Source organism: Tiliqua scincoides, chromosome 2 (genome assembly GCF_035046505.1).
Source record: "Tiliqua scincoides isolate rTilSci1 chromosome 2, rTilSci1.hap2, whole genome shotgun sequence".
Classification (NCBI taxonomy): domain Eukaryota; kingdom Metazoa; phylum Chordata; class Lepidosauria; order Squamata; family Scincidae; genus Tiliqua; species Tiliqua scincoides.
In genome coordinates, this window is record NC_089822.1 from 11,887,167 (window position 1) to 11,913,154 (window position 25,988).

Here is a 25,988-nt window from a genome sequence, read left to right on the forward strand (position 1 = left end):
GGGAGAAGAACTGTGAGAAGGAGATGAAGAAAGGGGAAGAAGAGCTGGGTGACCTACCAATCAGTAGATTAAAGTAACTGAAGATATCCAGCGAAACAGGAAACCAATCCCTCCAAGCAAGGGTGCTCAAAAACCTGAGAAATGTCACGAGTGAGCATGGTGACTTGGTACCCTGGTGTTCCAGGGGGATTCTCAAAGTTAGCACACTACCTGGGCTCTTGGTTGCCCATAGCAATCCTACCCCCTGGCAGAAGACAGAAGAGGAACCCTTCCTAGAATCCTACTTAAGGCCGCAAGATGGGCTAGATTGGTAAGGAGTATCTGGAAAATAATGAGGGGCAAGTTGACTATCTTTTCTTGCTTGCCTAAATAGGCACAGTTTCTCATTGTGTTTGATTTTATTGGTTTAATGTGAACATATATTTACACCCCACTTTCTAATTCTAAAGCAGGCAGTCTGAGCTAATAGACTAGGAATTTTGACATTTAAAAAAAAAAAAAAAAGATTGTCACCCGCATTTTAATGTTGTTTTTTTAAAACCAGTCAGGGTCCAGCTTATTGTCTTGCTCGTGTGTTTAGTCCAACCTATCCCAAGATCAAACTGTGGTTTCAAATCCTGGTTTATGAACTAACCAGTGACAGTTTCCCAAGTTCAAATGTAACACGAAACTGCAGGTTATTCCTTAGTAGAAGCTCTCTATTTCATTGTCTCTTACACAAAGGAGAAAAAGTGAAAGGAGGAGGAGCACACAAACCCGAGGCACACCACAATTAGTTTTCATAATGGCAAATCAATTTGTATGTGTGTATGAACTGTAACATAAGAGTGTTTGGATGGGAAGTCACCACTTAAAAGTTATCTTTAGGGAAAGTGGTAAAGAAAGTCTTTTAAATATATTCTGCTTTTTAACTAATTTGTTTATACAATAGAATTCAAGTTCTTTAAAAGAGTTTAAAATGACTGTGTCAGGTTTTCCTAAACTCGAACTTGTCTTGACATCTGCTCCCATTTCAGACAATGGTTAACTCATTGATTCACATTGAGTTATTGTTGATGTTCTTCAGTGACAGTTACAAAAAATCAGTCCCTTTGTCCTCTCAAGAAAAAGGTTTCTATAGTTGTGTTTTGAAATATTCTAAAGAGAACGAATGAATTCTTGGTGGTAAATTGTGTTGTTTTTTTCTTTTGTTGTGAGTCATTTAAGTGAGGAAATGGTTCCAGAACAACATTTGCCCTGTAAAATGTAACTTTTAAAAAAAAAGGGAGGGAGTGCAAACCAACCACTGGAAGTGCTATATGGCTTTACTCAAAGTATCCTGGTAATCTCAGTTGCTGGAGGGTGCTGAAAACTATTAGAAGTTCCTTTTCCTCCTCAGAAGACGTCAGTTGGCAGTTTTGGGGAGAATGGGGGGGAGGGCAGGAAAATGTTCTGTTTAGTTCAGTTTTGAAATCTCTAGTGTGCTATTTCATAAATTACCCAGCTAACAAGCCACGTATACCACCAGCTATACACTCAACAGTGAATCTGATCCAACTTCAGATTTCTGGTGAGTGTGCCTGTGCGGTGCACATGTTTTAAATTTGTTTGTCATGTTCCAATTTGTACACTTCAGTATGCACTTTCAATATATTGGGTGTATACCTAAAACCATAATGCGTAAAGAGTTCCCTAGGCACTGTTCCCACACAGCTGCGCAGCTTGAAACCAAGCTCAGCTACATGTGACTTCATTGCTGAACATCTGGAGGCCTCGTCCTGCCACCACACAGCCATGGCGGGGCTCCACACAGCAGCTAGAACTGCTACAGGGAACACTATCCCTTGCCATGTTCCCAGAAGTAGATGTTTTGATTCATCTTCTGAATCATCCTCTTCTCCATGTGTGCAGATTGGCTGAGTAGGTGATTGCATCTTATTGTATGCGGAGTGCCCTTCTCTGTTAGTGCAACTGGGCATCAAGCTAATATGATCAATTATGAAACCTAGCATCTTTATATACTTCAGATGAAACATGGCTCAATACATTTTATAAAATAGGAGAGCATTAATTTTCCTCATGAGAACATTTCCTTACTTGTTTTATGTAATCTACCCATTTCCCAAGGAACCTATCCTTTCCCATCCTTCTGTTCAGTACAATGCAAATCCTGTACCCTCCTACCAAAGAGGTTTCTGTGCCTCTCCCTTGCCTTCCTGTCTTATCTGAGGTTAATAAAAAAAAAAGGATCCTCATCTGCAAGTATCTAGTAACTAACAGCCCAATCCTATCCACACTTTCCTTGGAGTAAGCCCCATTGACTCTAATGGGACTTCTATGTAAACATGTATAGGATTGGGCTGTAAGTTAACAACTATCAAAGTTCTATCGAAAAGCATTAAGCAGCATCTGAAAGAGGCATGAGTGGGCTTGCCAGCCATCCCAACTCAGCAGAGCTCTTGTGTCTTTGCAAATTGTACAACAGCCAGCAGAATAGCAGGTGTTAGCAGGATCTGGCTACACCCAGTAACATAGCAGCAGGGAGGTAGTCTACTCTGGGTCCCTGCCATAAAGGGGTGCTAACAGGGGCAGCCCTCTCCCTTTTTTTACTCTCCTTTCACAGTAAAATATTTATTTTACACAGTATTTTACTCCTCTCTTACAGTAAAATATACAGGGCTGCCCGCGTTGCTTGCCTTTTGGTCCTTCATTGAAGGAAGGACCAACAGGCAAGTGATGCAGGCAGACCCTCTTCCAGTTAAATATATGTATACAATAGCAGCCCGATCATGCTTCCCCCATATGTGGGGAGGTTATAACAGATTTCATAACTGTGAGGAGGGGTGTTAAAATTTTTGTCATATAGAGGAGGGGAGAGTAGCACCCTCCTCTTTATGGTGCATGTGCACATCTGGGAATACGGAGGGTCTTGTGTCCTTTCCCCCTGTGGAAAGCTGCCCTGTGACAAAGAAATACGGAGAAAGTAGCACATGTGGTCTCTGGGTGCTCATGCTCAGTGTTCTTGACTGAAGATGTCACCCAAGTGTGCATGCATAGTGGGGACCCAGAGTGCAAATCTTTGAGCATTGCCTTTCCCTTCTTTGTGGGGACTCCTCTGCTCCATCTGGTCTGCCTGCAATCCTGAAAAACAAAGGACTCGTAGTGTTTGGTCAGTGGTAGCAATTGTTGGAGAACTTGGCTTTCACCAAGAGTGAGCATGTGCTCACTGATATTACTTGTTGCAAGAGAAAGGGTTAGCCAACAAAGTTTATAACAGTTTGACGATAAGAAGGGAGGTGGAAGAACCACTTGAATGAGACACACAGCATTCATTCTTTGAGGCATGGAATTTCTGCTCTGTGGGGTGCATTATACTTGCATCCACTGTTAGGGTCCGGACCAGATCAGATGGAAAGCTCTTCAACCTCTCCAGACTGAGAGCAAAGTCCAAAGTCCAGCTGAAATGTCTGCATGACTTCCTCTTTGCCGACGATGCAGCTGTCACTACCCACTCTGCCAAAGATCTCCAGCAGCTCATGGATCGTTTTAGCAAGGCCTGCCAAGATTTTGGACTGATGATCAGCCTAAAGAAAACACAGGTCATGGTTCAGGATGTGGACTCACCTCCCTGCATTACAATCTCTGCGCATGAACTGGAGGTTGTCCATGACTTTGTGTACCTTGGCTCAACAATCTCCAACACTCTTTCTCTCGATACTGAGCTAAACAAATGCATCGGTAAAGCAGCTACCACGTTTTCCAGACTCTCAAAGAGATTCTGGTCCAACAAGAAGCTGACAGAACATACCAAGATCCAGGTCTACAGAGCTCGCATCCTGAGTACACTTCTGTACTGCAGCGAGTCATGGACTCTCCGCTCACAACAGGAGAGGAAACTGAACGCTTTCCACATGCGCTGCCTCCGGCGCATTCTCGGCATTACCTGGCAGGACAAAGTTCCAAACAACACAGTACTGGAACGTGCTGGAATCCCTAGCATGTATGCACTACTGAAACAGAGACGCCTGCGTTGGCTCGGTCATGTCGTGAGAATGGATGATGGCCGGATCCCAAAGGATCTCCTCTATGGAGAACTCGTGCAAGGAAAGCGCCCTACAGGTAGACCACAGCTGCGATACAAGGACATCTGCAAGAGGGATCTGAAGGCCTTAGGGATGGACCTCAACAAGTGGGAAACCCTGGCCTCTGAGCGGCCCGCTTGGAGGCAGGCTGTGCAACATGGCCTTTCCCAGTTTGAAGAGACAGCAGTCCAAGGCAAAGAGGCAAAGAAGGAAGGCCCATAGCCAGGGAGACAGACCAGGGACAGACTGCACTTGCTCCCGGTGCACCTTTCAGAGCGCGATACCATAGTCTTTTGAGACTGAAGGTTGCCAATACAACTGTTAGGGTGGTGGTGGAGTAATGCGTGTGTTTGTGTGGAGTCTTTTGGGGCAGAATACCCCTTTGGGGGCAGAATAACCTCTAAAGAGATTTCTGAGAGTACAAGTGTTAACAGAGTACCCTTCCCATGTATGTTCTGAGGGCAGCAAGCTGTTTGTGCAGTGTTCCTTTTGTATACAGATGCCATTGTTCTGTAGTTCCCATCACCAGAGTTCCCCTTTATGGACTCAAAGTGTGCATGCCATAAGGCCAGAGAAATGTAGGCCCATGCCGTGTGCCCTTTCATTTAAATTCTGTTCTCCCTAGCAGGGATATAAATATGGAGTTGATGTGCTATGACTATCTGTAGAGTTGGGTCTGTTTTCTGTACTTCACTATTGAGGAGAGGAGCTGGAGATTTTTTGGGTTTTTCCGCCCTTTGTTTTCTTTTGATTTTTGTGGTAAACTTCACATTTATACTGCCTCTGAATTTAGTGACCATTGTTTTGGGTGTAACTGTGGTCTGGAAGGGGTATAGGATTTGAAATAATTCTGCTCCTCCTCTCTCACCCACGACACACCGTGTTCTCCCCCATTTTTTACCTTTGCATTGGTGGTATAATACCTTAACGTACAGAAGCATTAGTGCCTTAAACCATGTCCTGTACCAGGGGTGTCAAACATAAGGCCCGGGGGCCGGATGTGGCCCACAGAAGCTTTTAATCTGGCCCTCAGGCTCTAAGCTGCTGAGCAGTGCTAAGGTGTTATTGCTGAACGGGCAGCCCACATGAAAATTGGGCTCTGCCATATCTTGAAATATGATCAAGATTTGCATATTTTCTCTTCTTCATTTGCAGCTGATGAGTTTCTAAGTGAGTAAAAAGTTCTTATTTTTGGTTGTGACCTGTTTAATGACTTCACGTTCTGCCTAATGACATCACCTCTGACCCTCAGCAGGCGTCGTGAATGCCCGCTGTATGAAATGCTTTTGACACCCCTGTCCTATACTGTTTTTAAAGTATAGGATTGTGCCCTAAATCATGACTATAATTCATGTTTCTGCTGGGCTAGAAAAAAAAATCAAAATAGCTTTCTTCATTTCTAATTTGATGCAAATATAAAATACTATATCTATATGGGGACGAATGTCTTTAAATATATATAATGCTTAATGCAACATGTTTTCATTAAAAATTAGAAAAGTGCAGGTAGGCAAGTAAAATAGACGTGAACCATTTATGTAAATATTTTTAGTTTCATCTCTTGTCCTGGCTTCATATACAAGCAGGCATATCTTATGAATCCTGGAAAAATACCAATCAATATAGCAGATATTTAAAATGGGAATATACTGTAGCAGATTTTCTTTCCTTCTCTGGGAATCATAACTCTTCCTCATAGCCAAGATTCAAGATTATTATACAGGTATTGAAATACTCAATGCCTAATTCATAATTGTATTAATCATAGTTCAACGGGATTGTTCTCTTTTACAAACAGAGAGAGATGTCTGCTTTTCTTACAAGAACCGATCGTCTTCCTTGTGCTTGCCTTCTCCCAAGTAATGAGCAAATCGCTTTCTGGGATGACAGTTTTGTTGACCCATTCTAATTATATTTAAGTACGAGTTGAAGAATCAACACATTTGGATGTTTACTGTCTGTCAAAACATAAAATTGGACAGCATGATAGTTAACTGACAAAGACTGTAACAAAATATGACAAGAAAACACAGATTGGAAAAAAGATTACATTTCAGGTTTTCTGCTGCAACGGACTAATATGGCTGCTGCCTCTGGAAGATATCAGTCTAACATAAACATGTTTAATCAGTGAAACTTTTGCTCTAATTTCTAAAAGCAACTTCATTGAAACACGTCTCATCTTTAGTTAATAATGGATCAGTGTTGCCTAATAATACAATTTAGGTAGGGTATAATATTGTGCCTTCTTTCCAAAATATCAGGTATATTGAAACATGAAACTGTTATTTTCTGTCAAAATATTTTAGGCCTATTAAAATTAAATTCTTAAAGTTGAAAGTCAAGAATTTTTGAATGTTTATTGTCAAATCTGTTTTAACTAAATGTAAACTAATTTCATCTGCTTCTTTATGCCTTTAGTTTCAAGTCATAGTGTAATATACCTTAGCAGTTTATGATGTTTGTAAGTAGTAGGAATATATTTTGAGTGGGGAAAATAAGCAGTCAAATATTTACCTGTGTATTTTTACAGTGTGAGCATTTAATGTGCTCTGCCTAGTAAATAAGAATAGTCATCTGTGGCAAGCAGGTGTTTTTGATTAGTATACTCTGCTCAAAATATTATATTCCAAGACATATTCAGTATCTGAGAATATAATTGTTTTAGATGTAACTGGGAAATCCTGTACATAACAGAAGGGTAGCTGCATGGTTTTCTTTCAAGCACTCAAAATATTTCACCTGCATTTCTATTAATGAATTTTGCAGTGGTCTCTGTGAATTTCTCTTAATTATTTATGGAACAGAGAGCGGGGGGAGGGGGATGTTTCTGTCTGCAGTTTTAGAATCACAGTTTGCTATTCAAGATGTAGATAAAGTCAGATCGAAATAAGATAGAAATCAGAATTTCTTTGTGTATCCTAAGTTAACTTTTCTGATACTCACCTAATAACACTTTTTACAAAGGCATATTTGTAAAATTCTGCATTACAGTTTAGTATCAGTAATGTTAGGATAGTCCAAATTTTTTTATTTTAAAATGCTTTTTTTAAAATACTGTACTCCTTTTCAGAAATGTTACTAATATTTTTAACCACATTCTCAGTCCTTAGACATATCTGTCTTTAAAAAAACAGGTGGGTCCTGATAAATTCACATTAAAAAAAGTGTGTCCTAGTGCTAAAAGTTTGAGAACCACTGCAGTACAACCACTATATCTTTATTAAATCCAGACCTGATGTTGGGCCAGCACATGTCTCTTGCGCAGGCCCGGGAATATCATGAAAGTACTGTCAAGCAGTTTCGCGCCACTCTGAAAGGAGTTAGACTGTCGCACAGACTTGCACCCGCCTTCCCACGCCACCATGGGCCTGGGGCCACATTGGTTTGGGGCGGCTGAGGTCAAATCCTAACCCTGTTCCCAGGCAGCCCACACCAGTCCCAGGCTGCTCAGGCTTGTGCTACCTCCGAAGGTGGCGCAGATCCAAGTAGCCCCATTGGGATTTCATTGGCTCTCCCTGGGGTAAGGGGAAGCAATTCTCCTTACCCCTGGCTGAACCACTTGCAGCCTGAACCTTAGGATTGCACTTTTAGGCACCTAATGATTGGAGAGAAAAGTGGAATAAAAGTATTTTAAATAATAAATAATAATAATTGCATATTTTTTGTAGATGCACCACTTCTAAAATTTTGTAAGCAACATATTTTCTTCAGTTCTGAATGCTTATGACTACTCAAGTCCCTAATTTTAAATACATTAGGTTCCAGGTGTCTGTACTTAACTCGAAATATACATAAGTTGAAACATCCTATTCCCACTGGCCCAGGACTATCACGCCTGTGCAGAAACACCACTGAAGGACCTACTGCAACTGCTCAAAGGTGCCAGTTCAGCAGTCAGTAATTCGGGGAAAAAGTTAATTCTCCTGTTGCCTTGCATTCGATTTAAAAAAAACAAAACTTCTATAAAGATTGATGCTAATTATCATGTGGACAAAAAGAACCTGCACTTAGCCTGCCTCATATGCATCTAGTCTGAGTCTTCAGATAAGTTGACTCTGTGTATCTCTGTAGAAATGTGAATATTGATAGCTAGTTTAGCAGGGTGTTTTGTTTTTTTTAAATATTAGTGAAACAGGAAGTGAGTGGGATGGTAGTAAAATATTTTGAGGAAAATCTTTTTCTGTAAACGGATCAGAGGAAGAGTGTGTATATTTGTGTGTGTGTGTGTGTGAGAGAGAGACAGAGAGAGAGAGAGAGAGAGAGAGAGAAACACAGCTTGCATAAAGACCAAGTGCAGTTTTTCAGGATGCTATTTTAAGCTTCCTAGTACATCTCTAGCTGTCATAAAGATTAGTACTGCTCTCTGTATACAGAGCTGCTGAATAAATGAATGTATCAGCATGTAGCCTTGAGGAGACCAATGCAATTTTCATCATGATAAATTGCATAATAAGCGAGAAAGTGTTTGCTTATTAATCCATAACAAGATTTAGATTGAAAACGGCCTGTTACATCCGTGACAGGTACAGTACTGACTGTATACGGACTTAAGATGGAAAGAAATGGAGCAACAAAGTGTACAGGGGGTTAAGTGTGCATCTTACCCTCTTGGTGCCCTGCTGAGCTGCCCCTTTTTTGTGCCTGATTTACCGTGCACACAATAACAGCGCACAGCTGCCTCGCTTCTGTCTGTGATGTTAAGCATGGTTTATAAAGGAGCTTTTATGTCAGGCGTGTGGTTCCAAAGGGGGTGGGAGAAAAAAAATCACTTCACATTTATTGATGAAGAAAAACACATGCAGTGTTTATCTTTTTGTGTGTTTTGTGCGTGTTTGTGTGTGTGCGTGCACTGAATAAAAGACATTTCCAAGCGGTAGTGTGCTGGAGAGCTTTGAATTACTCCTTTACAGCTCTAACCCAAGTCACTTCCCTTGCCATCTCAACCCCCCCCAACACACACACAAAAGATTAGACTGTGGACGATGCGTTGAGTGGAACTGCACACTCAGGAGGATTAAGAGTATTTTTCTAGCATTAATTAGGCTTTGATTTCTAGACTTGGACAGCTGTAGGGATCTTTGTTGCCCATAATTTTCTTCCTTTGAATTATAAGCTGCAGTTTGATTCAGATTACTTTGTACAGTTTGTTTTGCACACTTCTGTGTCATTAAGGAGCAGCTTTTAATTTTTAATTGAAGGGGACTGAGGAAAATTCATCAATATTGTTTTGCCCCTGTCCATTTCAGTGGTGCTTACACTGAAAGACACCTTGGTAGGATGAGAGCCCTTCCTAATTTTGGATTGCAGTGATAATTGATGGAGGTGTTTGTTGTTTCAGGTGGGTAAGATAGGATTATAGTTTAAGGCTGCAATCCTCTCACTTTCCTGGGAGTAAGTCCCATTGAACACAATAGGACTTACTTCTGAGTAGACCTGGTTAGGATTGTGCCCTGAGTCTTACTGAATGCAGTGGGCTTACTTCTGAATAAAACAAATAACCCCATTTTCAGGCTGCTCTAATCATTGAAAAGGAACATGCAAGACTTTGGTAGTATAAAAATATAAAGAAATATCATCTGGGTGTGAGACTGAGTGAATGTAGTGAAATAGAAATGAGGGTTAGACCCCCCTAACCAAGAATTCATGCAGGGCAGAACAGCTTTCCTAACTAGGTGGTGCTGCCACATTTCAAGGTTAGGTTTAAAAGAACTGAATGGAAAATCAACAGAAAAGTGTATACTATAACTCAAGCACAACTATTTGAATATTTTTGCCTCTTTGAGTTATGGTATTTAGAAAGGCTTTCACACATTTTCACATTTTTATACTGCCCTTCCTCCAAGGAACTCAGGCCAGTGTACATTGTTCCCTCCCTTTGTCCTCACAACAACCCTGGGAGGTAGGTGAGGCTGAGAAACAGTGACTGGTCCCCCCAAAAAGCTTCATGGCTAAGTGGGGATTATGAACCTGGATCTTCCAGGTCTGACTCCAAACCACTGTGCTATTTTGGTTCAGGAGCATCCTCACTGGAAGTGATGTCATGACCAGAAGTGACATCATCAAGCAGCAAAATTTTTAATAATCCTAGGCTGCTGTCCTACCCACACTTACCCAGGAGTAAGTCCCATTTACTATCATTGTTCAAGTATATATATAGTAGTCTGTTAAAGTACAGATGTGTAACTTTTCTCTAAATGCAGTCACATACCATCACATACCATCAAGTTTAATATATTTAAAAAAAATATTGAAATGAACGGGAACCTCCCTGAAATTGGCTTGTGACTCGCTTAGTGGGTCCCAACCCACAGTTTGAGAAAAACTAAATTAGAGAATATTTTATATTCCTGAATTCTTAAATGATCAAATGTTTATAATGAGCAAAAATATTTTTCCTCATTTTCCAGTTTGCTTATACAGTACTCAAATTTGAGTCTGGTTTTTTTTTTTTAACCAAATTTGGATGTTTCTAGGAGAAATTCCACTTGCCAACACACATGCTTCTTAGAAGTTTGGGGTTTGAAGCTCTGAATATGGAACACACCAATTGATACCAGTACCCTCGCTTTCTGCATCTGTGGAAAATTATGTGACCTTATTTTTCCCCAGTGTTTCAAGAGAATCAGAGGAATGACAAGGTCTCTGACTTACACTATTATGTAACTCTTATTCTTTAAGCATGGGTCAACTAATGGAAAATATAGATAGATCTGTATATGAATGATAAGTCCAAGCCCAAAGAGGCAGACCCAGAAGGAGCAGTAAGTACGCCTCCCCCCACACACACACATACACAGATGCACCCTGCTCCAAGATCCTCCCTGCCTGTCCATTACCTAAATTATACAGGGAGTTACTACCTTTTTCTCTGTGGCACAGTTGTAAGGGAAGGCGGGAAAAGAGAAAGCAGTGTGTTTGCTGGTTTGGCAAAGGTTTGTACATGTGTTTGTGTGTGTGTATTTAAAAAAAAAAATACAACTGCACTGCTGAAACTTGTGGGAAGGAATTAAATTCAGGGAGAACAGGAAATAAATTCAGAGCATAACTTGCCTCTTTCAGCCAATTAGAGCTCTCTCCCTTGAAGATCATGTATCACCCTCCCCCCCCTCCCGAAGCAGTTTGACAGCTGCCTCACTGGTGTTTAAACTGGGGCCTGGCACTGTTTCTTTTTGTATACAGTATAGAGAAGCAGTGATCAGAGGCAGCTCTGCCTGCTGCCTCCCCAGTGATTGCTAACACAGGCACTCTGCCTGTTTTTGAGTGGATAGAAGGAAGCCAGCAATTGCAGCAAATTAATTTTGTCTGAGACCGCTCTGCCTGTTGACTGTGCTGGAGTGGAAAGGAAAAATTTGAGAAAGGCAAGGTACTTTTTTTTAACATGCCGGGTTTGGTGAGGCCCTGATTCCCCTGACTGCACTTCTCTGCGGCGTATAATGATTTCAGATCTACTCTGCTGTTTTTAAGCACATGGATCAGCCCCAAATATGAAGTTCAGAATGGCCTCTGTTCCAGCAGCCCCCTGTGCCCTCCACAAGCCTTTCATCTTATTAAGTGGAACCTCAGACAGAGGGTGAGGTGAGACACAGAGAACTTCAGAGGGGGGAGGGAATTTCCCAAAAGCAGCCTGCGTGGGGATGCAGGAAAGTTATTTTTACAAGAATTTTCTTCTGTGATATGTAGAACCCCATGCAGGTGTGCGTAGATGTCATCTTGCACTTGAAACTTTCAAAAATAGAGATGGTTTGCATAAAGCGAGTAAATATAATTGATTTAAAAACCTCTAACAGTTTTGGACAAAACAGATTGTTTTCATGTGATATCAAAAAGACATCAAATTTGGCACCAGGCAAACATTCATACCCTCCTTTTCTTAAAGGTTTAATCCAAAGCAGTTTATATAAAACAACAATAATTGTTAAATAACAATAATATGACAAGTACAGTATCAAAATTCAACAACCACTAACTCAAACTAAATTTAAATTCAATTATGAGTCTGAGAGCCCAATCCTATGCCTGTCTACTCAGAAGTAAGTCCCATTATAGTCAATAGAGCTTACTTCCAGGCTAGGATTGCAGCCTAAAGGAGTTAAAGGGCAAGCCACCACAAAACATATGTACCATCAAAACCTCACCAAACATATCAGTCAAATCCAAAGGCCTTCCTAAGGTGCAAGACACCTAAACTACCATAATGTTGTGGGGGCCTTGGCCTCCCTGGAGAGGGCATTCATTTAGATTGGTGTCATGATAGAAAAGGCATCTAGTAGATATCCACTGATCTACATTTGGTCTTATTATTCAGTGTCTCATGTAATGAAAGTGGTGATTGTGACTATGTGAACTTTTAGTTGAAAAGCGGTATATAAATACTGTTAATAATGTTAATAATAATGTTAAACTCAAATATTTATTCTTATCATTATCATCTTATCTCACCAGTATAATGATATCTTTGGTTTTACTGTACAGTATTTCAGAAGTCATATTCCCATTTACATATCTTCAAAGAATTTTTGTATAAAATAATTGAGAATCTATTAACCAATACTCTTAAATATTCCAGTATCAGATAATACTGTAACAGTGTCATATGTATATCACAGCAGCACTAATACTAAAATAAATATTATGTTTTCTTATTGTAGCCAGTATGTGGAAGGGAGTGAAATGCAGGTCCTCTTACTGTTGAAACTGTAGAAAAATAAAATCCCTCGATAAAAATACAGGCATGGGGCCCCTTCAGCTGCTTTCCAGTTAACGGTAGCTTTGCATCTGCTGTTATTTTGTGACTTTGGTGCAAGGTTCCTGCTCCTTCATGCTCAGTTCTTGCTCTGACCAATCAGCTTAGAGGGGGTTAAACTCTAGGCATGTACTGTACTAGCACTACTGGGTGTCATTAATGAGTGAATAAGGAGTCTGTGAATAAGTGAATAAGGAGCTTCTCAAAAATTCCACGTGTTGACCAACAGGAGGAGAAAGAGTGCTGTTGACTCAAACACATGCACAGTTTTTTTTTTCTCTTCTTAGGGACAGAATTCTTAAAACTTGGGGATTGTGACACAGAAAGTATCCTGTGTTTATGGGTGTGTTTAAAGGTACAGTTGCCTCTTTCTAGTGCCACCTTCAAAGGGTGCCTTATAAATTTGTAGTGTCTGAACTGAAAAGCACTAGATTCTCCTTTATTGAGAAGAGATTTTCAAAAGCAGCTTCCAGTACTATCTCTCTTCTTTGATATATGCATGTATGAATGGTCATTCAGCCATTGTGTTTTCATGGATCTTTAGACACATCTGCAAAATACCCACATCTTTCAAAAGGGCCTTCATCTCCAAATGGCAGAATAATCGACTAAAAGTTGATTGTTTGAGCCAGTTTTAATTTTAAGTGGTGGAATTGGAGCTGAAAGTTGAGACTCGCATTTGAAGCTGTTCTGGTTCTGTTTAATTATTGCAATAGGAAATTATACTTTTAAAAATAGGGGGTGTTTTAATTAAGAACATAAGAACAGCCCCACTGGATCAGGCCATAGGCCCATCTAGTCCAGCTTCCTGTATCTCACAATGGCCCACCAAATGCCCCAGGGAGCACACCAGATAACAAGAGACCTCATTCTGGTGCCCTCCCTTGCATCTGGCATTCTGACATAGCCCATTTCTAAAATCAGGAGGTTGCACGTACACATCATGGCTTGTAACCCGTAATGGATTTTTCCTCCAGAAACTTGTCCAATCTCCTTTTAAAGGCATCCAGGCCAGATGCTGTCACCACATCCTGTGGCAAGGAGTTCCACAGACCAACCACATGCTGAGTAAATAAATTTACTTATGCTTGAACATCTAAATAGCATGTACATGGTAATCAGCAGATGTATTTGTGTAATTGATTAGTTAGAAGGTAGATCATTAAAAAAATTTAATTGTTGGCAGTCTTATTTTAAAGGTTAGCAGCTCATGCAGTAGGATATCCTGATCCTGTATGTATTTATTCAAATAGATGGCATTGAAATGAACCATATTGCCAAGTAAGCATATCTAGGATTACAAACCTGTGTATGCGTTTAAACTTGGTATGAACCTAAGCATGTTTACCTGGAAATAAGTTTCACTGTGTTGAGTGGAGTTGGTTTCTAAATAAGGGCCTATTCAACTTTCCAGCACCGATTCTTCTGCAGTGTAGCACTGAGGTAAGAGAATAAACATACCTTTACCTTGAGGGGACCTCTGCAACTGCCCCTTCACCACAGGATGCAATGCACACCCCATTGGCATGGCTGCATTGGTGCAGGAAAGTTGAATGGATTGGGCTGGAAGTCTGTTTAGACTTGCAGTCATAGTCACACATACCATGTTTAATAAGATCAGGTCAGTCCAGCAAGGCTTAGCTGAAGTTCTGAAGAAACTGTAAACGGGGGACTGCACCTAATTGCCCCAAATGTGAAAATCATGAGATCCAACTTACATTCCCTTTATCTCATTATACCTTTTAAAACTTGACCTTCAAGAAACAAAGAGGTTTCTTCTAATATGTAAAGCAGACATGACATTCATTCTGTCAACAAGCAGTGTTCTCAGTGTACTTATCAGTCTGACACAGTGCATCCCCAACAATTCTTTTAGCTGTAAGTTAATGTAAGTGTAATGTAAGTAAGTTAATGTAAGACTGTGAACTCATTCAGATGTAGTGGTCAACTCATGATTCAGCCATTGTAATCAGGCATTGGGCTTGCATACACTCTCCTTCCATTGAACACTTCTGATTCCTTCCCTCACTTCCTGGGTTGAGTAAGCTACCATTTATTTAGTTTAGATGTCACAGCAGACTGCAGTTTGTTCACGTACCGAAAAACTAGGGAAGAATTTGTGCTTGCTTAAGGAGGAGAGAGTACTTAAGCCCGAAGTCTGCTCACATTAATCAAACCATGACTTGGGCAGTACATCTAAAGCAGTCCCATTTCATTTTCATTGTGCTATATAGAATCTGGTCCCAAGCAGATAGCCATGTGTTAGAACGCAGTTAGAAATTGATGCGTATGTATATCTTCAGGTGTTAAAAAAAACAACACCTAACACGTTGCCAAACTTGAAAATATTTCAGTGGTGATCCTGGCCCCCATGCAGCCCAGGACCAGAACTGCAAGATTCCACCCCCCGGAAAATCTGGACCCTCCCACAGGTCACATCCAGGGATCTTCTGAGGTCCGTGGAGGGGCCTTCTGGCAGCCTGAAAACATCACTTCCGGTTTCCCCAAGAAACCAGTGGGGGAGGGGTGATGGGCCCCCACAGGCATGGTGCCCTGGGGTATTTGCCCCCCTTGACCTCCCCTAGGTATGCAACTGTGGAGGATGTTGGCGGGCCCCCACAGGCATGGTAGCCCAGGGCATTTGCTTCCCCCCTTGACTCTCCCGAGGGTCAGAGTGGGGTATTAGTGGGGTATTCCCTCCTGCACAATGACATCTTACTCATAATTCTGCAGCATATCCTGCCTGTCTAGCCACTTAGGAATGCCTAGATTTGCTTTCTGTGTGCAGATCACTGATAAAAATCTCTAGTAGGATCAATCTCCTCTAGCATCCTTAGACCTGCCTTCTGTGCAGGCCTGAGTCTCAAAATGGTGGCAGCAACATTGCCATGGCCCACATGAGGTCACATTGTGACCCACTTCTGGGTCCCAGTGCACCTGTTAAAGACCTAGGTTTTGTTTGACCCTTATAAATGTACAGGCATGTCCTGGTATTCACAGAGGCTCTGTTCCAGACCCCCCCCCCCATGCAGATAGGTAAAACCAAGGGTGCCAGGAAAGCCCCCCCCCCAAGAGGCTTAAGGGGGCCCACTGAAAATTGGGGAACTTGGCCAAAGCAGCCCCTCTAAAGCCAAAATCTCCAATGGGATCAATCTCCTTGGTGGGCCACTGTGAGATTACAGGAAGCTCGACTAGATGGGCTTATGAATCCAGCAGGACTGTTCTTATGTTCCTCTAGCATGAGGTCTCAGAATGACCGTTTAGGCTGAAAAAAGTCACTGCTGGTTTTATGAACAAAACAAGTGACATTTTTCAGCCTAAACAGCCATTCTGAACCCCACAGAGGCCACAAGCAGATGCATGCAGCCTCTGCAGGGCTCAGAAGACCCTCGGGATGTGAGGGGAGCACAGCTGTATTGTTGACTGTACTTGATGGCTGTTTCTCATCATAGTAAACCCTGATCTGAGTGCACTCCAGTACACAGGAGTTGTTAAAGATGGAATTCCTACTTGTTTCTTAACATTAAGTTTTGAACTAATATTGTAAGTCATGTCAAACCAAAAGTTTGCCATGATGCCTATTGTCCTTTTCGAATGCCTACATTTGAAAATACAGTGACTTAACACAGTAAGCCAAAATCGCAGTGAAATCAGTCTTTCCAGTTTTCTTTTGTCCCGTGAGCCATAAAAAAGGCATACTTGACTGATTGAAATAATAATAGTGGCAGAGCTGGGTGCTTATTGTCTCTAAAACCTTACATGAGAAACAAACTATACCATTTCTTTGCATGACACTGTATATCTGCATTGGCCTTGGTTCTGCGATATGTATTCAGTACTACAGCTAGATAATTTGTTAACAAGGCCTTTTTAACACTTTGGACAGATGCACATACTGTTTTCAATCTTCACGGTTAATTATTTGATTTTGTATTAGATGCTAGAACACCCCGACTCCTAATCACTGCTCATTGTTGGAAGTCCATTATATTTGAACTGTTTGAGTGCTCCCGTTGACCTTGAACTGACATTATAAGCTGTGTCTAATCTTTTCACTCTATATTTCTAATGCTTCTTTTCTTTCTCCCCCCTTCCTCTTTGTCTGATCTCTGATTAGCATCACAATGGGACTGCCTCTGAGTTCAGCAGCTGACTCCGCCCGCTCTGCACGACATGCTCTCTCACTCATTGCCACGGCCAGACCACCAGCCTTCATAACAACTATTGCTAAGGAGGTGAGCAAAAGAACTTTTCCGGAGCTCCACTTCAGAAGGGACAATTACTTTGTCTAGCAACAAAAACCACTTGAGAATTGATTTATGTATCTTAATTTTGTTTAATGTTGCATTTCTTGCACAACATTTCTGGTTTCATATTCCGACTTCTAAGTAACTGTGGCTTATATGAACCACAGTTTCCCAAGTTTGAACCAAACAAGCCAGGAATGGATGTATAAAACTTTATCCTCTTGTCTGCAAGCTTGAAGTGCATCCTTGTAGTAACAAACCAGGATTTATTTTTTGCATCTGGAGCTGTACTCACTCAGTGGAGTTAGATAACAAATTTACCCACTGCAGAGAAATTTTGTGTATAGATGCATTTAAGCCTCTTAGGTTCAGGGCCAATAATAATATTATCATCTATATCTAAAAAGAGATTATTATCATATCACTTTATTTCTTTTGTCACATTACAATGTGACTAAGAAATGGAATCCAGGACAGGACAAATGGGGAGTGAGCAAATACCTCCCATTGATTTCTACAGGACAAATTAAAAGTAAACCAGCTGCAGTCTAAGACCCAGTTGGGTGGGGGAAAATCTGCCTTCCCATCCAAGATACTGCTGCTGAAGATATCTCCCGTTTACAGAAACACTGCCTGTCTCCTCTGCCTCTCATGACACGGACTGTGTTAAATAAAAATATTGAGTTAACTCTATAACTGTAAATATTCCCTTGCTCCCTCATCTCCCAGCATATATAGTCTTAGCTTAGGGCGCAATCCTAACCCCTTATGTCAGTGCTTTCCAGCACTGGCATGGCGGTGCCAATGGGACGTGTGCTGCATCCTGCAGTTGGGTATCACTCACAGAGGCCTCCTCAAAGTAAGGGAATGTTTGTTCCCTTACCTCAGAGCTGCATTGCCCTTGGGTCAGTGCTGGAATGCACTGACATAAGGGGTTAGGATTGCACCCTTTGTCCCCAAATGCCTCCCCAAGTTTTTTCAGCATTTCCAGAGTCTATTCAGAGTACTTCACTGAAGCAGAAGTAAATTGGAAGCAGTTAGTGGGACACTCTGTGTGCTCCCTGATGTCTGAGCTTGGCACACAAAAGTGTTCTCAACAGGTTCCACTCTTACTTCAACTTGTAAATTGCAATGGTACATAAGACAGTCCCTGACCTACACTGAACCTGAACTATTTAGGTCATTAATAATAATAATAATAATAATAATAATAACAGGTATTTATATACCACCTTTCTTGGTCTTTATTCAAGACTTTATTCAAGGCGGTTTACATAGGCAGGCTTTATTAAATCCCTATTAAATAGGGATTTTTACAATTTCAAAGAAGGTTCTTTCTTTCAAGAACGACTACATTCAAGGTGTTTCATTCCAATCTGGCTTCACATTCTGGCCTCCATCCTCCCCCGCTCAGAGCAGATGGAATTGCTCGGCTTCAGCTTGTCAGCTGCTCCAAGGTCGCACGGTGCCGGTGGCCTCGAACTGGCGACCTTGTGGATGTTATCTTCAGGCAGACGGAGGCTCTACCCTCTAGACCAGACCTGCTGCCCCATTACCTCCTGCCCCATTCTTTAAGAATATGGGGGCCTAGACCAATAGAGTGGCGCTTCGCTGTCCATGAGGGTTTCATTTGTGGAACACCTGTGGATGCCAAAACCAGTGGATAACGGTATCTATGGGTCTCTGCACCTTTAATCAGAGGCGACCAGAGCTGCGCTCCAATTGCCACCAGAAGGTGTTCTGAGGCCTTCAGGAGGCCTTATAAGAGGGAGAACCAGAAGTGATGTTTTAGGACTTTATAAGGCCTTGTGAGATCCGGGGAAGCTGCCCCACCTCCACAGAACACCCTCTAGAGACAATAGGAGCACAGCTCCAGTCACCTCTGGAGAGTACATGTTGGGCCAACCCCACCAGTTAGGGACTCCCAGATAGTCAAATTCAAGGGTCCCAGATCGTGGATAAAGAGGCCTGACTGTACTCAGGAGTGATACACTGCTTAAGGCCCTCTCTGGAAATAAGCAGAAATGATCTTCCAAACATAGTCAAGTGTGATGTTGCAATCCCTGAACAACGGGGTCTGTACAGTTGTACGACAACACAGACTACAGTCCTATGCAGTCCTATACAGTCCTAATAGGAGTTAAGTCCTATTGAACACAGTGCAACTTTCTTCTAAGTAGATATAGTTAGGATTGTGCCTGCAGTTGCTTTCAGAGCCACCTCACTATTGGCAAGCTAGAACTTTGCAGTTTAAAAAAAAATAAAAATGATGATCTAATGCAGATCTCTTAAACCACCTTGAAACCTCATGGGGAGGTTGATGAACCCATATATATTTGACAGATACTAACCATCAACTTCTACTTAAAAATTTAAAGTTCTCAATAGATGGACATAAAAACATGGCAGCAATTTCACCCAAAGTGTGTTAAATCAGAAAACAAGTACGAATAACCTCAAGTTCCAGCTGCTTACAATATCCCATTTCAGTCTTGGTTGTTTGCAGAACGTATGAGTTTGGATTTAGTAATTCAAACTCTATCCAGATTTTTGTATTATAGATCCTTCAGGCGTATTTAGCGTCGAAAAGAGAATTATGAAAACTATTCCATAAACTTTGATTGAAATAATAAAATTAACACTTTTACAACTATACTGACTGTGCTGTGAAGGATTTAGAATGCACACTAAGTATTGATACTGATTTACTTTGAGAATTCACTTGGAAAGCTGTGGTTTTAACTGGGTTGCTAATTATAAATGCCGGATGATGCATGTTCCTGTCTGATTTGCTATTTTTTCATGCAGTATTTTCAATAAATACAGTGCATTTAATACAAGATTAATCTTGTGAACATTCTTTTGAGTTTCACCAGATACACATTGTAGAGGAGGAGTTATAAGACAGAACCTTCTGACATGCAATAAGAGGCCTGGGAAAAATCATCACTGCCAATTAGAGCTGCTTTTTAAAAAAATCAATAAAGCTGTTTAAAGACGGTGCTTTGCTGGAGAAAATATATGTGAATTTATTGCTAGGAAATAAACTGCAAATTTATAGGAAAGGGTTAAATAAATTAATTGGTCAAGTGTCATAGATTATATGTGTTATCTTTAAGGCTAAGTAGATGTCCCCCACTCTGTTTCATTAATGTTGTGTGAGTTGACTCTGCCCCGTGGTCTGTTCTACCTCTCTTCTGATTTGTATTAAATAATTTCTAAAACTTGGTGTGTGCATTTCTTTTCTCCCTCTTTACGGATTGCCAATGCCCATAAGTGCCTATGTTCATCGATTCAATCACAGTGAAAGAAGGAATCTTGAAGTGATCATGTGATACTATTAAGATTTCTTTTTGCATGGTGTTTTTAAATCAGTCTGCCTTTGTGCTAACATGCACATTGGTAATCTGTAATAAACAAGAGGTGGAAATTGCAAACTGCAGTGGACTGTGTTCATGCAGCAGCTTGGACAAATTGGAAATTAAAGAATCACATTGGTGCTACTCAGCAAACAAAGTGAGGTCCTCTAGAACCCCCAAATCCAGAGAGAAATTCAGATGGCTGGAAGGTTTTCAACACATTTAATCATCCTGCTGTTTTTGTAGGTGCATAGGCATACCGCTCTCCAAGCAAACACACAGTCTCAGCAGAATATTCATACCACAACCTTGGCACGGGCCAAAGGAGAGATTCTAAGAGTCATTGAAATACTTATTGAAAAAATGCCCACAGATGTTGTGGATCTCCTAATAGAAGTAAGTCTTTTTTATTATGTGTTTCTGTTTAAGTGAAGAATCAGTTTGGAGCATTTGAAAACTAAATTGATGATGTTACTGTTATTTAAATAATAATTAGTCCCATTCATGTTGCAAATTAGTTGTGTTTTTTTAACCCTATGTTTTATGACAGGTCATATGTTTTATATTAGTGAGGTAGTCAGTACTTAGAATTAGCAGCGCACATTATTTTTATCTAAATACAAGTTAAATACAATTTCCTTTTTTTATTCCTAGGTTATGGACATCCTCATGTATTGTCTTGAAGGATCATTAGTCAAGAAAAAAGGGCTTCAGGAGTGCTTTCCAGCTATCTGCAGGTAGAACCGCAGTATGAAAATCTGAATGTGGAGTTTGGAGATAAGCCATTTTTGCAACCATTGTGAATATGACTCTATTACTATTTTCTGTTGGTGTTGAGCAAAGGAGTAGTCTCTCTCAGGAAAATATATATTGAGAATTTGAGTAACTAAACACTGAATTCATCCAGGCCAGAAGGAAGAGTGTGATAAAAGCATTGGACTCAAAGGTCACATTCTTATGACACAATGGCACCTGTTCATTCAATAGCTTGCAGAAGCAAACAAGGCCTGTTGCAGGTTGTTTTTTTTTCCAAGCCAGGGTCATGTGATGATACATTTACATTGTGTATTCTTCCTCATGAAGGGTGGATACATGGCTGCAGCAATATGAAAACATAGCAGTTTGAATAAGGTTTGCTACTATTACAGAAGTTGTGCCCTCTTTTCCCAAACCCATGCAACTAGTATATTAATGCAGTCTCAGCCAAGTAGCAAATTCTCCAGCTCTGTGTGTTTCTGGAGACTCACATAAAGGAACAGCTGTTTTTTGTATTTCTTGAATCTTCAAATTCATGTCATACTCCCTGTTTGGGGCAGATCTTCAAATGTTAATTTGTGTTCTCAGGAATATCTTTTCCACCAGTCCCTAGTGTGGGAGTGAGGAAACAAATGTTTTGCTGATGGCAATAAAATGCAGTTAGCAACTGGTGATGCACATCATTAAGGCCCCAGTTATTTGCCAGAAAACACATGTATTCCAGTATTCATATTAAACTGTTTTTATATTACTATCACTTGTTAAAGCAACTAGACTACTGGGGTAGCTTCAAGTGCCAATGAAGATCCTGAGTGATTAGAAGTTGTGCACTTACAAATTTACATTGGTCCCTAACTCTTCCAGTATTTTGGTAAACCTGCCTTGTGAAATAAGTGCAGAACATTACTGGATCATAATGTCCATGTAGTTTGGCACTATGTTTTCAGCAGTGGCCAGCTGGATGACACTCAAAGGATAGGGCATGAGGTTGGTGGCCCCTGTTCTCTGCTCCCATTAGCTGTGTAAGAGTTTTGTGATGCCCAGCCATACCTTGCTCTTGCTTGGGAAAGCATCATGCTATAGAATTGGACAGAGGCCAAGGATGAGCAGTTTCTGTTGTTGTTTGAAAAGAAACGTAAGAGGAATCCTGCTCAGAGGGGCCCAAGGCCCATCTGTCAAGCGTCTTGTTTCTCACAGCAGCCCACTAGCTGCCACCGGGAAGTCCACAAGCAAGCATGCTCCCTCTCCTGCTGTTGCTCCCTTGAAACAGATATTCAAACGTATACTGCCTCTGAACCTGGAGGTAGCACATTGCCATTATAACCAGTAGCCATGAGAAAATAAGTAAGCTAGCTGCAGAAAAAAAATTCATAAAACAGCACTTTGCCTCCTCCATCCATATTTCTGGTCTTTCAGACTATTAAATGAAATGCATTTCTTGCAGGTGCATTACTGAGAATCTTCTGTGCATTGACTGTATGAAATGCAAAGTCAAGGGCAAGTTGAAATTAATGTGAGAAAATTCCTTATCCTGCCACATGTTTAATAGAGACACATTGCCTTTTAAATTGTGTTAAATAGCATGCATTATATCTTACTGTACATAATGGTGGCTACTAAAAAAATGATACAGTATTCTGCTAATGACAGGATAGATTAGCTTTCAGAACTAGTAGAAAATTTTCATGTGATTTTGCTTTGTAGCTCTGGAGGAAATCCAAGTGGAAACACTTGACAATCCTGTTATTATATCTTAATGATTTCTCTGCTGTACTGATTAAGTGTCTGATTCCATACCTGTTACTGGGTAGTGCTGACAGTCCAAACCATATCCAGAGGCATTTTATCCTTCACCATGGTTTTTGCTTGTGGTAATAATAAGTCTCCAAACGAAAAGGGCTGAGGCAAAGGGTGATGCGAACTCAGTCTTTTGCTTCAGTGAGGGATGGGAAACCGATTCAAGAGCCTTAGTGTCCATACCCCAACAGCGACTAAATCCACCTTAAATGTATTTATTAGTATTAAGAGCCATTGTGTTTTTGCTGCCTGACATGATGATCCGCTTCAGCATGCAAGTGGCCAGTTCTTGTGTTAACACAACAGAGGGAAGAAGTTGTTCTTTTGGAGTTATGGGGGGACCCATCAAGTCTCATTCCACTTAAAATGGCCTTCTCAGCAGCAGAAAAGTTTCTATACAATAAGTAGCCAGAAGAAGCAAACTCTGTTTAAGTACCAATAGCAGCTTTCTTACCAGTCAAACTCAAAGTAACTTGCTTGTAACTTAATCTCGATTGCTTTCCTGATTTGGTCCTTCCCCTCGGGAAACATTGGATGATGCTGTTGTAAATAAATACATCTTGTGTCATCTTGAGATGCTTCCTTGTCCTCCCTGCTTCCTTGTCTTAGCTAAAGGCAAGTTACTAGAGCGTCAGCATTTTGTCAGTTGAAAGCACTTTCGTTGTATGACTAAAAAGAAGCCACAATTAAACTGTCAGCTTTTAAAAACGTTTAGTATTTATTTAGGCAATTTATACCCCACCTTTCTCCTCTATCGGGGTACCCAAGACAGCTTACACAATATAAAATACTCATACAGATAGAAATCATAAAAACCAACATACAATACATAACCAACTAAAATCGGCCGTTCGTATAGCCCAATATCAAGGACTAAAAGATGTTTTAAGAGCGTAAGAGCTTAAACATAATGTAAAAGACACCAATACATAAAACCATAAAAATCAACTCTAAATTAAAAGTCAACAGCAGCATTACAACCTATAAATATACCCATTTTAAAAACAGTCATAATAACACATAAATCCACTAAAATACCTGTTGAAAGAGAAATGCTTTCAAGCTTCTCCAGAAGGCTTCCAAGGAGGAAATTGCTCTCAAATCAAAGGGGGGAGAGAGTCCCATAGTTGAGGTACCACCCCAGAAGAGCGCCTCTTCCTTTTCACTGCGCCTGTGACCTCAGTCAGTTGCAGCACACACACAAAAGGATCCCCTCTGATGATCAAAGAGGACAGGCCAGGATATATGGGACAAGTGGTCCCTCAGATACCTTGGTCCAAGCTGTAAAGGGCTTTTAAATATCAAAACAAGTACCTTGAATTGTGCTCTGAAATGAACCAGCAACCAGACATAGTGGAAATGGAAAAGGTGCAAAAGAGAGCGACTAAGATGATTACGGGACTGGGGCACCTTCCTTATGAGGAAAGGCTACGGTGTTTGGGCCTCTTCAGCCTAGAAAAGAGATGCCTGAGGGGGGACATGATTGAGACATACAAAATTATGCAGGGGATGGACAGAGTGGATAGGGAGATGCTCTTTACCCTCTCACATAATACCAGAACCAGGGGACATCCACTAAAATTGAGTGTTGGGCGGGTTAGGACAGACAAAATAAAACATTTCTTTACTCAGCATGTGGTCGGTCTGTGGAACTCCTTGCCACAGGATGTGGTGCTGGCATCTAGCCTAGACGCCTTTAAAAGGGGATTGGACAAGTTTCTGGAGGAAAAATCCATTATGGGGTACAAGCCATGATGTGTATGCGCAACCTCCTGATTTTAGAAGTGGGTTATGTCAGAATGCCAGATGCAAGGGAGGGCACCAGAATGAGGTCTCTTGTTATCTGGTGTGCTCCCTGGGGCATTTGGTGGGCTGCTGTGAGGTATAGGAAGCTGGACTAGATGGGCCTATGGCCTGATCCAGTGGGGCTGTTCTTATGTTCTTATGTTCAGTACGAACATAAGAACAACCCCACTGGATCAGGCCATAGTCCTGTCTAGTCCAGATAGTCCAGCTTCCTGTATCTCACAGCAGCCACTACTGCAGCTCCTCCATCTTGACAATGCTTTTGGTGCTGTCAGCAAAGGCATCATGCCAGCTGGTGAGACCCCAACTTCTCCTCCCATTCTGGGGAGCAGCATATAAATCCACAAATGAATAGTGCTTATTACCTCTTTTTCAATTTTAAAAGTCTTTCTGGAGGGGGTCCAACCTTCTGATTGTTTTGGTAGCCCTGTTTACTTCAGTAGAAGCAATACTTCTGGAGACCCAGATCTCTGAAGAAGGTAGTCCCCCTCCATCTCACAAGGAGATAACTGAACTGTGTTGCAAAATATGTTTCTTCAATCTCAAACCTTAATTTTTGGACTTGTAAAAAAAATAAGTATCTTATTATAGCAAGCATATTGTAAAGATATGGTATCTGCACATTGCAGTTTAATGGGTGTCATTACAGACCTGGTTTAAGGTGGCTGCACTTCTCCTTGTCCTCCTTTTCAACAAACACAGAGAAATATCACATATGGAGCGAGAACCCTAAGTAGCCCCAGCACTTTGATAATTCATTAACAGGTTGAGCCTCATTATTCGTGTGGGTTCTGTTCCAAGTGCTCACATGGATGGCAAAAAATGCACTATAGCAAATCAATTTTAAAAACAAAGTTTCTTTGCTCCGGTGATTTAAAAACAGCCTTGCTGACCTTTTCGATGTAAGATAAGAATCATTAAGAAGACAATCCACCAATCAGACCTCCTCCAAGAGCTTAGAAAGGCACTTCACTCAGCCCCTCCCTTCACCAATGCAAAGTGATCACCTTTCTTTCACGTGCTCGGGGAAGGGAGGGGTCCACTAGGAAGAGGAGGATTGATGGATTATCAGTGAGCTGCCCTCTCTCTCTCATTAAGGAGGCTATTGTTAAAGGACTGTTCAGTTTTTTAAACTGATTTTAAAGGGATGCATTTTTCCCCTTCTCCAGGGATCAGCACATTCCTTCTCATTTGCAGGGGCCATTCGAGTTGATTC

At 41.0% G+C, this 25,988-nt stretch overlaps 1 protein-coding gene across 4 annotated transcripts in view; it reads left to right on the top strand.

Moving 5' to 3' along the window:
• Window positions 1-25,988, top strand: part of WDR7 (WD repeat domain 7) — a 240,268-nt gene that overhangs the window by 156,546 nt on the left and 57,734 nt on the right. For all 4 annotated transcript variants that reach the window (XM_066615954.1, XM_066615955.1, XM_066615956.1 and 1 more), the window contains 3 exons: window positions 16,925-17,042; window positions 20,660-20,809; window positions 21,068-21,150. In XM_066615954.1, the coding sequence (XP_066472051.1) occupies window positions 16,925-17,042; window positions 20,660-20,809; window positions 21,068-21,150 (351 nt within the window). The remainder of the gene's footprint in view (window positions 1-16,924; window positions 17,043-20,659; window positions 20,810-21,067; window positions 21,151-25,988) is intronic.